At 52.6% G+C, this 13,763-nt stretch overlaps 1 protein-coding gene across 1 annotated transcript in view; it reads right to left on the reverse strand.

Annotated features, from left to right (window-relative positions):
• LOC116958426 (phosphoinositide-3-kinase-interacting protein 1-like) overlaps positions 1 to 13,258 on the reverse strand; it is a 32,020-nt gene extending 18,762 nt beyond the window's left edge. The window contains exons 1-3 of the mRNA XM_032981011.2: positions 12,706 to 13,258; positions 3,409 to 3,540; positions 2,557 to 2,679 (exon numbers count right to left, since the gene is read on the reverse strand). Coding sequence (XP_032836902.2) covers positions 2,557 to 2,679; positions 3,409 to 3,540; positions 12,706 to 12,778 — 328 coding nt within the window. The 5' untranslated portion in view covers positions 12,779 to 13,258. The remainder of the gene's footprint in view (positions 1 to 2,556; positions 2,680 to 3,408; positions 3,541 to 12,705) is intronic.
• Positions 13,259 to 13,763: the final 505 nt, after the last annotated feature.

Here is a 13,763-nt window from a genome sequence, read left to right on the forward strand (position 1 = left end):
GGTATTTGTGGCTGTGTGTCAGTGTGTCTGTGCGTGTGTGTCCTAGTGTGTATTTGTTTCTGTGTGTCTGCGTGTGTGTCAGTGTGTCTGTGTATTTGTGGCTGTGTGTCAGTGAGTCTGTGTATTTGTGGCTGTGTGTCAGTGAGTCTGCGTGTGCGAGTCTGCGTGTGTGTGTCTGCGTGTGTGAGTCTGCGTGTGTGAGTCTGCGTGTGTGAGTCTGCGTGTGTGAGTCTGCGTGTGTGAGTCTGCGTGTGTGAGTCTGCGTGTGTGTGTCTGCGTGTGCGAGTCTGCGTGTGCGAGTCTGCGTGTGCGAGTCTGCGTGTGTGAGTCTGCGTGTGTGAGTCTGCGTGTGTGAGTCTGCGTGTGTGAGTCTGCGTGTGTGTGTCTGCGTGTGCGAGTCTGCGTGTGCGAGTCTGCGTGTGTGAGTCTGCGTGTGCGAGTCTGCGTGTGCGAGTCTGCGTGTGCGAGTGTGCGTGTGCGAGTGTGCGTGTGTGAGTCTGTGTGTGTGTGTCTGCGTGTGCGAGTCTGCGTGTGCGAGTGTGCGTGTGCGAGTCTGCGTGTGTGTCTGCGTGTGTGAGTCTGCGTGTGTGAGTCTGCGTGTGTGAGTCTGCGTGTGTGAGTCTGCGTGTGTGAGTCTGCGTGTGTGAGTCTGCGTGTGTGAGTCTGCGTGTGTGAGTCTGCGAGTCTGCGTGTGCGAGTCTGCGTGTGCGAGTCTGCGTGTGCGAGTCTGCGTGTGTGTGTGTGCGTGTGTGTGTCTGCGTGTGTGTGTCTGCGTGTGTGAGTCTGCGTGTGCGAGTCTGCGTGTGTGTGTCTGCGTGTGTGTGTCTGCATGTGTCTGCGTGTGTGTGTGAGTCTGTGTGTCAGTGTGTCTGCGTGTGAGTCTGCGTGTGTGAGTCTGCGTGTGTGTGAGTCTGCGTGTGTGCGAGTCTGCGTGTGTGTGAGTCTGTGTGTCAGTGTGTGTCTGTGTGAGTCTGCGTGTGTGTGTCTGCGTTTGTGTCTGCGTGTGTGTGAGTCTGTGTGTGTGTGTCTGCGTGTGTGAGTGGGGAGCGGCAGTGCACAGTCCAGCGGTGGCCACGCTGGGCCACGAACCCCGGCAAGCCGGCGACCCGAGTTCGATCCCCGCTCACGGTCAACACCGGTGACGATTATCTGAACCGGTCCTGGGCCTCCCCGAGATCGACTCGGCCCTCAAGTGAGTGCCCGTGTAGCGGTGTAGCGCAGGAAACATCGCTAGCACTGGGGAGACAAAGGCGGCCGGGCGTGGTGCCGGCTACCCACCCCCTCTCATGCGCCGTGCCGGCCTCCGCGGGTGGTGCCGCTCGTTAACAGCACGTGCCTCGAGCGAGAGTGAGTGTGTGTGTGTGTGTTCAGGTGGGGAGCGGTAGTGTAGCGGTTAGCGCTACGCTGCGCTATGAACCTGGCGACCCGGGTCCGATTCCCGCTCACGGCCAACACCAGTGACGATTATCTGAACCGGTCCAGGGCCTCCCCTAGGTCGACTCAGCCTCAAATGAGTACCTGGTGCGGTGTGTAAACATCGCCACTAGGGAGACAAAGGCGGTCGGGCGTGGTGCTGGCCACCCACCCCCTCGTGTACCGATCCGGCCTTCATAGGTGCTCGCTAACAGCACTTGCCCCTACAGTCTGTTAAGGCTACACGGGGGATCTTTGTCTTTGTGTTCAGGCGAGACGCGAGGGGAAGCCATTGCGTTGAGGTACACCCAGCCTGGCACAAGCGCCCTGGTGACATCAACCTCGGCGGCTGCTGTTGTCTGCTTCCGTCCGCTGCTGTCGCACAGTCCTGGACAAAATACTTACCCGACCCCTCCTTCCCTCCCCGACAGAGCCTCCCTCACGCCATGCTTCCACCCCCGTGCCACCCCATTATGCACAACCCCTGCCAAGCAACGCCCTTGACCCCCCCACCCCGCTCCATGGACAGAAGCTCTCCCCCCTCCTTCACTCTGCTGTCCGGACACGGAGCCGCCTCCCTGAACACATTGTCGGCCAGATCACCGATTCCCCGGTCTCGAGGCCTTCAAATGCCGAGCACAACACAGGCGTCTCCTAACGTCACCACGCGCCCTTGCAGGAGCGAGTATTTGAGCTGCAGTGAACCGATTCGTATGCCAATTAGACGTCGTAATGTCTGATATGGCTGTTGCGAGTGGGTGGGTGGATGAGCGAGTGAGCGAGTTGGGTGGGCGAGTGAGCGAGTGGGTGAATGGGTAAGCGAGTAGGCGGGTGAGCACGTGAGCGAGCGAGTGAGCGAGTGGGTGGGCGAGCGAGTGGGCGAGCGAGTGGCTGAGCGAGTGAGCGGGCGAATTGGGCGAGTGAGCGAGTGGGTGAATGGGTAAGCGAGTAGGGGCGGGTGAGCGAGTGAGCGGGCGAATTGGGCGAGTGAGCGAGTGGGTGAATGGGTAAGCGAGCAGGCGGGTGAGCGAGTGAGCGGGCGAATTGGGCGAGCGAGCGAGTGGGTGAATGGGTAAGCGAGCAGGCGGGTGAGCGAGTGAGCGGGCGAATTGGGCGAGCGAGCGAGCAGGGTTCTGGCTGTACCGGTGCACGGGCTGAGGGAGCAGTAGGCCCGGTGAGGCCCGGTGGAGCCCCCCACGGCCGCCACGTAGCACCAGGGGCTCAGCGCACCGTCCGGGTTCCGGCAGAAGTTGTGGTCTCCCACTCCTGGGGGTGGACACGCAGGCACAAGAGTCGTCCTCCTCCTCGTCCTCCACTATCACCACCACACCTCCAACACCACCACCACCACCACCACACGTCCGCTCCTCATGCTCGCTCGCACACGCAGGCTGGATCGCTCAAAGACAAACACTCTCAACTCACTACGAGACCTCCTTTGCCAGAAACAAGATATAGGAATAGGTTTTACCCTTTTAACTGGCACAAAAACTGACACCTTTATTCAAGGCATCATGTTTGCAAAAACCACAACACAAGCAGTCAGAATGCAAACAAAAAAGACAACTCTGATAATATGCACTGTCCTTGAATTTGATTGGTCCACACCCGAGACAGCTTTTCTTAGAGCCTAGTCTCCATTGGTGTTGGACCAGAAGACGCCAAAAGGCGTCTTCTGGTCCAACACCAATGGAGACTAGGCTCTAGTCCAACACCAATGGAGACTAGGCTCTAAGAAAAGCTGTCTCGGGTGTGGACCAATCAAATTCAAGGACAGTGCATATTATCAGAGTTGTCTTTTTTGTTTGCATTCTGACTGCTTGTGTTGTGGTTTTTGCAAACATGATGCCTTGAATAAAGGTGTCAGTTTTTGTGCCAGTTAAAAGGGTAAAACCTATTCCTACTCTCAACTCATGCCAGCCCACTCACTCGCGCTCACTCAAACATTCACTCAAGCACTCGCCCCTCACCCCCTCACAGCAGACAGCCCCGTACCGGTATTGCTGTCGGGGTGCAGCTCTGTGTCGTAGTCTCTGGTGCCCACCAATCTCCAGTTGAGGCAGCCTCTGGAGCCCGAGGTCTCGGACTCCGTGCCACGGTACAGCTCCCCCCGGCCCTCCACACAGCCTGCAAAGACAAAGGTCCACCGTGTAGCCTCTAACAGACTGATGGGGGAAAGTGCTGTTAGTAGCGAGTGGCACCACCTATGATGCACACACAGACAAAGCTTCCCCAGGTAGCCTCTAGCAGGGCTGTAGGGGCAAGTGCTGCTAGTAGCGAGTAGCTCCACCTATGATGTACACACAGACAAAGCTCCCCCAGGTAGCCTCTAGCAGGGCTGTAGGGGCAAGTGCTGCTAGTAGCGAGTAGCACCACCTATGATGTACACACAAAGCTCCCCCAGGTAGCCTCTAGCAGGGCTGTAGGGGCAAGTGCTGCTAGTGGCGAGTAGCACCACCTATGATGCACACACAAAGCTCCCCCAGGTAGCCTCTAGCAGGGCTGTAGGGGCAAGTGCTGCTAGTGGCGAGTAGCACCACCTATGATGCACACAGACAAAGCTCCCCCAGGTAGCCTCTAGCAGGGCTGTAGGGGCAAGTGCTGCTAGTAGCGAGTACCACCACCTATGATGCACACACATACAAAGCTCCCCCAGGTAGCCTCTAGCAGGGCTGTAGGGGCAAGTGCTGCTAGTAGCGAGTAGCACCACCTATGATGTACACACAAAGCTCCCCCAGGTAGCCTCTAGCAGGGCTGTAGGGGCAAGTGCTGCTAGTGGCGAGTAGCACCACCTATGATGCACACACAGACAAAGCTCCCCCAGGTAGCCTCTAGCAGGGCTGTAGGGGCAAGTGCTGTTAGTAGCGAGTAGCACCACCTATGATGTACATACAGACAAAGCTCCCCCAGGTAGCCTCCAGCAGGGCTGTAGGGGCAAGTGCTGCTAGTAGCGAGTAGCACCACCTATGATCCACACACAGACAAAGCTCCCCCAGGTAGCCTCTAGCAGGCTGTAGGGGCAAGTGCTGCTAGTGGCGAGTAGCACCACCTATGATGTACACACAAAGCTCCCCCAGGTAGCCTCTAGCAGGGCTGTAGGGGCAAGTGCTGCTAGTAGCGGAGTAACAGCGGCAGCGCCTGTGAAAACTGAAGGCGAAATTCATAGCCCGCCTTCAGAAGCCGCCTGGCCATCACAAATGATAGCAGCTCAAGCAAGTGGCTGATGAACTCATCATCGCCATCACGTGGACATTGACAGCAGCAGCCAAATTACTCTCTAAACGCGTGATGCCGATTCTAAATGTGGAGGGGAAAAACCGGAGGGCCTGAAGATAAATCCACGAGACCAGGGGGAGAACATGCAGACTCCAAATATACATCAATACTATACAGCAGGCATCGAACCCACGACCTCCTGTATACCACGCGAGGGGCTGGCTGGTCAGCACCGCGCCCGGCCGCCTTTGTCTCCCTCGTGGCCATGCTTACACATCGCACCGGATACTCATTTGAGGCTGAGTCGACCTAGGGGAGGCCCAGGACCGGTTCAGATAATCGTCACCGGTGTTGGCCGTGAGCGGAAAACGAACTCGGGTCACCGGGTTCGTAGCGCAGCCTAGCGCTAACCACTACACCACCACTCCCCACACACACTCACCCCACACGCACACACTCACCCCACACTCACCCCACACTCACACACTCACCCCACACTCACCCCACACGCACACACTCACCCCACACTCACCCCACACGCACACACTCACCCCACACGCACACACTCACCCCACACGCACACACTCACCCCACACGCACACACTCACACTCACCCCACACGCACATTCACCAACTCACCCATTCACCCATTCACCAACTCACCCATTCACCAACTCACCCATTCACCCACTCACCCATTCACCCACTCACCAACTCACCCACTCACCAACTCACCCACTCACCCACTCACCAACTCACCCACTCACCAACTCACCCACTCACCCACTCACCAACTCACCAACTCACCAACTCACCCACTCACCAACTCACCCACTCACCAACTCACCCACTCACCAACTCACCCATTCACCAACTCACGCACTCACCAACTCACCCACTCACCAACTCACCCACTCACCAACTCACCCACTCACCAACTCACCCACCCACTCACCCACTCACCAACTCACGCACTCACCAACTCACCCACTCACCAACTCACCCACTCACCAACTCACCCACTCACCCAATCGGCCCAGCGCCCCCAAAGCACTCGCGCTCACCCACCAACACGAGGCGACCATCACACACACAGAGGCAGACAAAATCCCCGCCCCGTGCAGCCTCAACAGACCGTCAGCAGCAAGTGATGCGAGTCGCGAGTAGCAGCACCTACGAAGGCCGGCACTGAGGCGGTGGGTGGCCAGCAACACGCCCGGCCGCCTTTGTCTCCCCGAGCCACCACTCAGAATCAGTATTTATACTGCAGGAGGAATCCGAAGAGCGATAAAGCTCTTTTGTTACAGATGTCCAGTGGGGCCACGGGTAAGAACGTTCCACCACCACCAACACAAACGCACGATGCGAGCCCAAGAGTCAGGTAAACACATCGCCCAGACACAGACAAACACGACGACACTCCACTACTCCACTGAGATATTAACTTAATCCAGAAGCGACCTGCCGACCACAAACGAAAGCAGCTCAACGAGCGGCTTAACTTTTGATTTAAAACTTTCCTGACTGCAGGGATTCATCTTCTTGGTTCATTCGGTAAAGTCACGTAGAAGGGAAACAACAAAATAATAAATAAAAAATATTTTGCCGTTTCCCTTCTACGTGACTTTACCGAAAGAACCAGGGAAGGCTACCCACCACGACATCTGCCAACCAACTATCTTAATAAGTGTGGCTATAAAGATAACAGCGCCTGTGTACATTGGCGCTGCTGGCGATTACGTAATGTTATTGGCGGTGTTTTGGCAGCCAGGGAAGTTAAACACTTTAACATTGTTGACTGCTTGCTGGTGGTGTGAAATGTAGCTTATGTAAGACAGGCTTCGTGTGTGAGTGTGCGTGTCTGTGTCTTTGTCAGTGTGTGAGTCTTTGTCTCAATTATGCGAGTCTGTGTTTATCAGTGTGTGTGTCTCTGTGTTTATCAGTGTGTGTGTGTGTTTATCAGTGAGTGTGTGTGTTTATCAGTGTGTGTGTGTCTGTGTTTATCAGTGTGTGTGTGTGTGTTTATCAGTGTGTGTGTGTCTGTGTTTATCAGTGTGTGTGTGTCTGTGTTTATCAGTGTGTGTGTGTCTGTGTTTGTCAGTGTGTGTGTGTCTGTGTTTATCAGTGTGTGTGTCTCTGTGTTTATCAGTGTGTGTGTGTGTCTGTGTTTATCAGTGTGTGTGTGTCTGTGTTTATCAGTGTGTGTGTGTCTCTGTTTATCAGTGTGTGTGTGTCTTTGTTAATCAGTGTGTGTGCTTCTGTGTTTATCAGTGTGTGTGTTTCTGTGTTTATCCGTGTGTGTGTCTGTGTTTATCCGTGTGTGTTTATCAGTGTGTGTGTGTCTGTGTTTATCAGTGTGTGTGTGTCTCTGTGTTTATCAGTGTGTGTGTGTCTCTGTGTTTATCAGTGTGTGTGTGTCTGTGTTTATCAGTGTGTGTGTGTCTGTGTTTATCAGTGTGTGTGTGTCTGTGTTTATCAGTGTGTGTGTGTCTGTGTTTATCAATGTGTGTGTGTGTGTTCATCAGTGTGTGTGTCTGTGTTTATCAGTGTGTGTGTCTCTGTGTTTATCAGTGTGTGTGTGTCTCTGTGTTTATCAGTGTGTGTGTGTCTCTGTGTTTATCAGTGTGTGTGTGTCTCTGTGTTTATCAGTGTGTGTGTGTCTCTGTGTTTATCAGTGTGTGTCTCTGTGTTTATCAGTGTGTGTGTGTGTCTCTGTGTTTATCAGTGTGTGTGTGTCTGTGTTTATCAGTGTGTGTCTCTGTGTTTATCAGTGTGTGTGCTTCTGTGTTTATCCGTGTGTGTGTGTCTCTGTGTTTATCAGTGTGTGTGTGTCTGTGTTTATCAGTGTGTGTCTCTGTGTTTATCAGTGTGTGTGTGTCTGTGTTTATCAGTGTGTGTGCTTCTGTGTTTATCAGTGTGTGTGTGTCTGTGTTTATCAGTGTGTGTGCTTCTGTGTTTATCAGTGTGTGTGTGTCTGTGTTTATCAGTGTGTGTCTCTGTGTTTATCAGTGTGTGTGTGTCTGTGTTTATCAGTGTGTGTGCTTCTGTGTTTATCAGTGTGTGTGTGTCTGTGTTTATCAGTGTGTGTCTGTGGTTATCAGTGTGTGTGTGTCTCTGTGTTTATCAGTGTGTGTGTGTCTCTGTGTTTATCAGTGTGTGTGTCTGTGTTTATCCGTGTGTGTGTGTTTATCCGTGTGTGCTTCTGTGTTTATCAGTGTGTGTGTGTCTGTGTTTATCAGTGTGTGTGTGAGTCTATGTTTATCAGTGTGTGTGTGTCTGTGTTTGTCAGTGTGTGTGTGTCTGTGTTTATCAGTGTGTGTGTGTCTGTGTTCATCAGTGTGTGTGTCTGTGTTTATCAGTGTGTGTGTGTCTGTGTTTATCAGTGTGTGTGTGTCTCTGTGTTTATCAGTGTGTGTGTGTCTCTGTGTTTATCAGTGTGTGTGTGTGTCTCTGTGTTTATCAGTGTGTGTGTGTCTGTGTTAATCAGTGTGTGTGCTTCTGTGTTTATCAGTGTGTGTGCTTCTGTGTTTATCCGTGTGTGTGTCTGTGTTTATCCGTGTGTGTGTGTTTATCCGTGTGTGTCTCTGTGTTTATCAGTGTGTGTGTGTCTCTGTGTTTATCAGTGTGTGTGTGTCTGTGTTTATCAGTGTGTGTCTGTGTTTATCAGTGTGTGTGTCTCTGTGTTTATCAGTGTGTGTGTCTCTGTGTTTATCAGTGTGTGTGTGTGTGTCTCTGTGTTTATCAGTGTGTGTGTGTGTTTATCAGTGAGTGTGTGTGTGTGTTTATCAGTGTGTGTGTGTCTGTGTTTATCAGTGTGTGTGTGTGTGTTTATCAGTGTGTGTGTGTCTGTGTTTATCAGTGTGTGTGTGTCTGTGTTTATCAGTGTGTGTGTGTCTGTGTTCATCAGTGTGTGTGTCTGTGTTTATCAGTGTGTGTGTCTCTGTGTTTATCAGTGTGTGTGTGTCTCTGTGTTTATCAGTGTGTGTGTGTCTCTGTGTTTATCAGTGTGTGTGTCTGTGTTTATCAGTGTGTGTGTGTCTGTGTTTATCAGTGTGTGTCTCTGTGTTTATCAGTGTGTGTGTGTCTCTGTGTTTATCAGTGTGTGTGTGTGTGTCTCTGTGTTTATCAGTGTGTGTGTGTGTCTCTGTGTTTATCAGTGTGTGTCTGTGTTTATCAGTGTGTGTGTCTCTGTGTTTATCAGTGTGTGTCTCTGTGTTTATCAGTGTGTGTGTGTCTCTGTGTTTATCAGTGTGTGTCTCTGTGTTTATCAGTGTGTGTGCTTCTGTGTTTATCCGTGTGTGTGTGTCTCTGTGTTTATCAGTGTGTGTGTGTCTGTGTTTATCAGTGTGTGTCTCTGTGTTTATCAGTGTGTGTGTGTCTGTGTTTATCAGTGTGTGTGCTTCTGTGTTTATCAGTGTGTGTGTCTGTGTTTATCAGTGTGTGTGTGTCTCTGTGTTTATCAGTGTGTGTGTGTCTCTGTGTTTATCAGTGTGTGTGTCTGTGTTTATCCGTGTGTGTGTGTTTATCCGTGTGTGTCTCTATGTTTATCAGTGTGTGTGTGTCTCTGTGTTTATCAGTGTGTGTGTCTGTGTTTATCCGTGTGTGCTTCTGTGTTTATCAGTGTGTGTGTGTCTGTGTTTATCAGTGTGTGTGTGAGTCTATGTTTATCAGTGTGTGTGTGTCTGTGTTTGTCAGTGTGTGTGTGTCTGCGTGTGAGTCTTTGTGTCAGTGTGTGTGTGTGTCTTTGCCGGTTAGAAACATTTAGGCTAGCCTGCCTACGATCTATCTTGGGTTTAACCAGGCTGGATTGTGTGAGGAGCTCACAAATCCTTGAAAGATCTGGGCAAAGTCCCATCGGTGAGCTCCTCCGGCAGGCAAGGCTGCGTTGGCTGGGTCACGTAGCCCGCATGCCCAGCCACCGCATGCCCAGCCACACGGGCTAGAGAAGAGATGGAGTGATGTGGTACAGGAGGACGTGGAACTGAGTGGACTTGCCGATGACTGGTACCAGCGGTGTCAAGATCGGCCTCTGTGGAGATGGGCAATTGGAGGCAGTCGCCCTCCAACAACAACGGAGGGCGGAGCGACGCTCACAACAACGAGCGGAGCGCCGGGTGGCTAAACCACAGCAGGTTGGCACAGTAGGGGGCACAGGTGGTGCATCAGCCAGTCATCTCAGTCAGTCGACCCGTGTCACCTGGGTCTGCCCCGTGACCTCCTGCCAGCGGGCGTTCGACACTTCACGTGATAGCCTCAAGGTGCACATGGCCTGGCACTAGCGTCGTGGTGACGTCACCGCCACTTATTGGCGAATGGCGGTTGTTGTGTGCGAGTGAGTCTTTGTGTCAGTGTGTGTGTCTGTAAGTGTGTCATTGTGTGTGTCTGTCAGTGTGTGTCACTGTGTGTGTATCTGTAAGTGTGTCAGTGTGTGCCACTGTGTGAATATAATGTGGGGAGCGGCAGTGTAGTGGTTATCGCTACGCTATGAACCGGGCGACCCGGGTTCGATTCCCGCTCACGGCAAACACCGCCAGTGACGATTTTATGAACCGGTCCTGGGCCTCCCCTAGGTCGACTCAGCATCAAATGAGTACCTGGTGCGATGTGTAAGCATCGCCACTGGGGAGACAAAGGCGGCCGGGCGTGGTGTTGGCCACCCACCCCCTCGTGTGCCGTGCCGGCCTTCATAGGTGCTCGCTAACAGCACTTGCCCCTACAGTCTGTTAAGGCTACACGGGGGATCTTTGTCTTTTTGCCAGTGTGTGAGTGTGTCACTGTGTGCGTGTGTTAAATAAAACAACACAGTCTTTGTCGCCTTTAAGGGAAAATATAGAATAAACGTTTCGGGCACTGACCATTCGGTGTACACTCAGTCTCACACGCTCACCCACCGACCCACTCGACGACAAAGCTCCCCCGGGTAGCCTCTAGCAGGGCTGTAGGGGCAAGTGCTCTTAGTGGGAGCAGCGGCGATGTTTACTCCACACCGCACCGGGGTAGTCATAATAGGCTGAGTAGACCTAGGGGAGTCCCAGCCCCGGGGTAAAATATTGACCAATTACTGGTCCCCACCCATTCACAGAGCAACAACTCGAACAGGAGAGTCAACACTAACAACACTGTGTGGTAATGGACAACGTTTCGGACAATGGCCCTTCATCATGGCACACTGACACACTCACCTATCCATTCACACACTCACCCACCCACTTAATCATTCACTCACCTACTCACCCAGAATTTTTAGTTATACTGGAGGAATCTGATGAGCTATAAAGCTCTTTTTCACAAATTTCCATTACGTTAACACCCACCCACTCACCCTCACCCACCCACTCACCCTCACCCTCACCCACCCTCACTCACCCTCACCCACCCTCACTCACCCTCACCCACCCTCACTCACCCTCACCCACCCTCACTCACTCACCCTCACCCACCCAACTCACCCACCCTCACCCACTCACCCACCCTCACCCACCCTCACCCACCCTCACTCACCCTCACACCCACCCTCCCTCACACCCACCCACCCACCCTCACACCCACCCACCCTCACACCCACCCACTCTCACTCACCCTCATACCCACCCACTCTCACTCACTCACCCTCACACACACTCACTCTCACTCACCCTCATACCCACTCATTCACTCTCACTCACCCTCATACCCACTCATTCACTCACACCCACTCACCCTCATACTCAATCACTCACCCTCATACCCACTCACTCACCCTCACACCCACTCACTCACCCTCACACCCACTCACTCACCCTCACACCCACTCACTCACCCTCACACCCACTCACTCACCCTCATACCCACTCACTCACCCTCATACCCACTCACTCACCCTCACACCCACTCACTCACCCTCATACCCACTCACTCACCCTCACACACACACACTCTCACACCCACTCACCCTCACACCCACTCACTCACCCTCACTCACACCCACTCTCACTCACACCCACTCACCCTCACACACACACACTCACTCTCACACCCACTCACCCTCACACCCACTCACTCTCACTCACACCCACTCACTCACCCTCATACCCACTCACCCTCACACCCTCACACCCACTCACTCTCACTCACCCTCATACCCACTCACTCACCCTCATACCCACTCACTCACCCTCACACCCACCCACTCTCACACCCACTCACTCACCCTCACACCCACTCACTCACCCTCATACCCACTCACCCTCACACCCTCACACCCACTCACTCTCACTCACCCTCATACCCACTCACTCACCCTCATACCCACTCACTCACCCTCACACCCACTCACTCACCCTCACACCCACTCACTCACCCTCACACCCACTCACTCTCACTCACCCTCACACCCACTCACCCTCACACCCACTCACTCTCACTCACTCTCACTCACACCCACTCTCACTCACACCCACTCTCACTCACACCCACTCTCACTCACACCCACTCACCCTCACTCACACCCACTCACCCTCACACCCACTCACCCTCACACACACTCACTCTCACACTCACTCTCACCCTCACACCCTCCCACCCACCCACAGTATTCACCCTCACCCACCCACTCACCCTCACACCCACCCACAGTATTCACCCCCAGTGTAACACCGTGGCCGTGCTTGTAACGCCACTGCCACTATCACGTCGCTTCAACAGCACGCAAGCGCCTTGCCAAGAGGCGGTGGCGGGAGGGAATTCCACATTCCCGTGACGGGAGCCAGTACATCCACCAAGAGCAAACCAACCAACGCCGAGAGACGGGGATGAACGATGCGTTAACTTCACGGCAGGAAACTCAGCAATCGTAGAAGAGTTAATTTGTTTACACGCGTAGCTTAATCATTGTCAGCCGGCCGTTAGAGGCCGCTATAGCGGCGCAAATCGAGCAAACATCCTCACTGCTGCTGCAACACACAACCAGGAGGAGGAGGAAATAGCCTGACAGCGACAACACTTCACACCGACACAATTAGTCGCGTTCCTGACACTTGTAGACAAAGAGCCGCGTACACATCGGCAGCTGTGGCATTGTTGTTCAATAAAACTTACCCGCTGCGACTCCGGCCGAAGCTCCAACTTTCACCATCATCGCCATCGCCAGCAGCAGCAGCGCCACTGCCATCTCGCAAGGACAGCCGCCGCTAAAACAACGTGAACTTTTATGTTGAACAGAAAAAAATGTTGTTCTACTTAAAGTTCCAATTGTTTATCTTTCGCCTCACGCTGTTGGAGGCGATGCTGCTGCTGCTGCTGCTGCCACCACAGCGCGCCCAGTCTGTTGAAGCCGGCTCGAGCTGGTAAACAATATGCTAATGAGGACCAGCGGGAGGGGGAGTTGGGGGGACCCGTCAGCCAATGGGATGCGGCGACGGAGCCTGACAGCCGAGGAAACGCGACGTGATTGGCTGGCGGCATCCGCGCGCCTCATTTACATACCGGCTTGGCGTTCCCCCCCACCCCAGCAACACGTGACGTCATCGCAGAGCGAGTGGAAAGGAGGAGGGGAGGGTGACGTCACGACGCAGAGGGCGGGCGACAAAGTTGAGGGACAAAATTTCGATTTAAAGCTTTCGTGACCGCAGGGATGCATAGTCTTGGTTCTTTCGGTAAAGTTAAGTAAAAAACAATAAAATAATAAAAATATTGTTTTACATTTTTATTATTTTATTGTTTCCCTTCTATATAAAACAATATTTGTTTATTATTTTGTTTTTTTATTTTATTAAAATAATAAAAATATTGTTTTATATTTTTATTATTTTATTGTTTCCCTTCTATATAAAACAATATTTTTTATTATTTTATTGTTTCCCTTTATATAAAACAACATTTTTATTATTTTATTGCTTCCCTCTACGTCACTTTACCGAAAGAACCAAGAATATAAGTTGAGGGACGTCTGGACGGTGACGTCACGACGCAGGGGAGCGATCGCGGGAATTTAAATAATGACGTCATGAGCGTACAGCGGGAAGTTCAAAATTTTACGTCACAATGCAGGGGGCGAGAGCGGTAATTTAAATAATGACGTTAGGACGCAGAGAGAAAATGTATACGGTGACGTCACGACGCAAAGGGTGAGAACGTTTGAACAGTGACGTCATGAC

The sequence above is a fragment of the Petromyzon marinus genome, chromosome 77 (assembly GCF_048934315.1).
Source record: "Petromyzon marinus isolate PM22_M1 ecotype Great Lakes invasive population chromosome 77, UKy_Petmar_22M1.pri1.0, whole genome shotgun sequence".
NCBI lineage: Eukaryota > Metazoa > Chordata > Hyperoartia > Petromyzontiformes > Petromyzontidae > Petromyzon > Petromyzon marinus.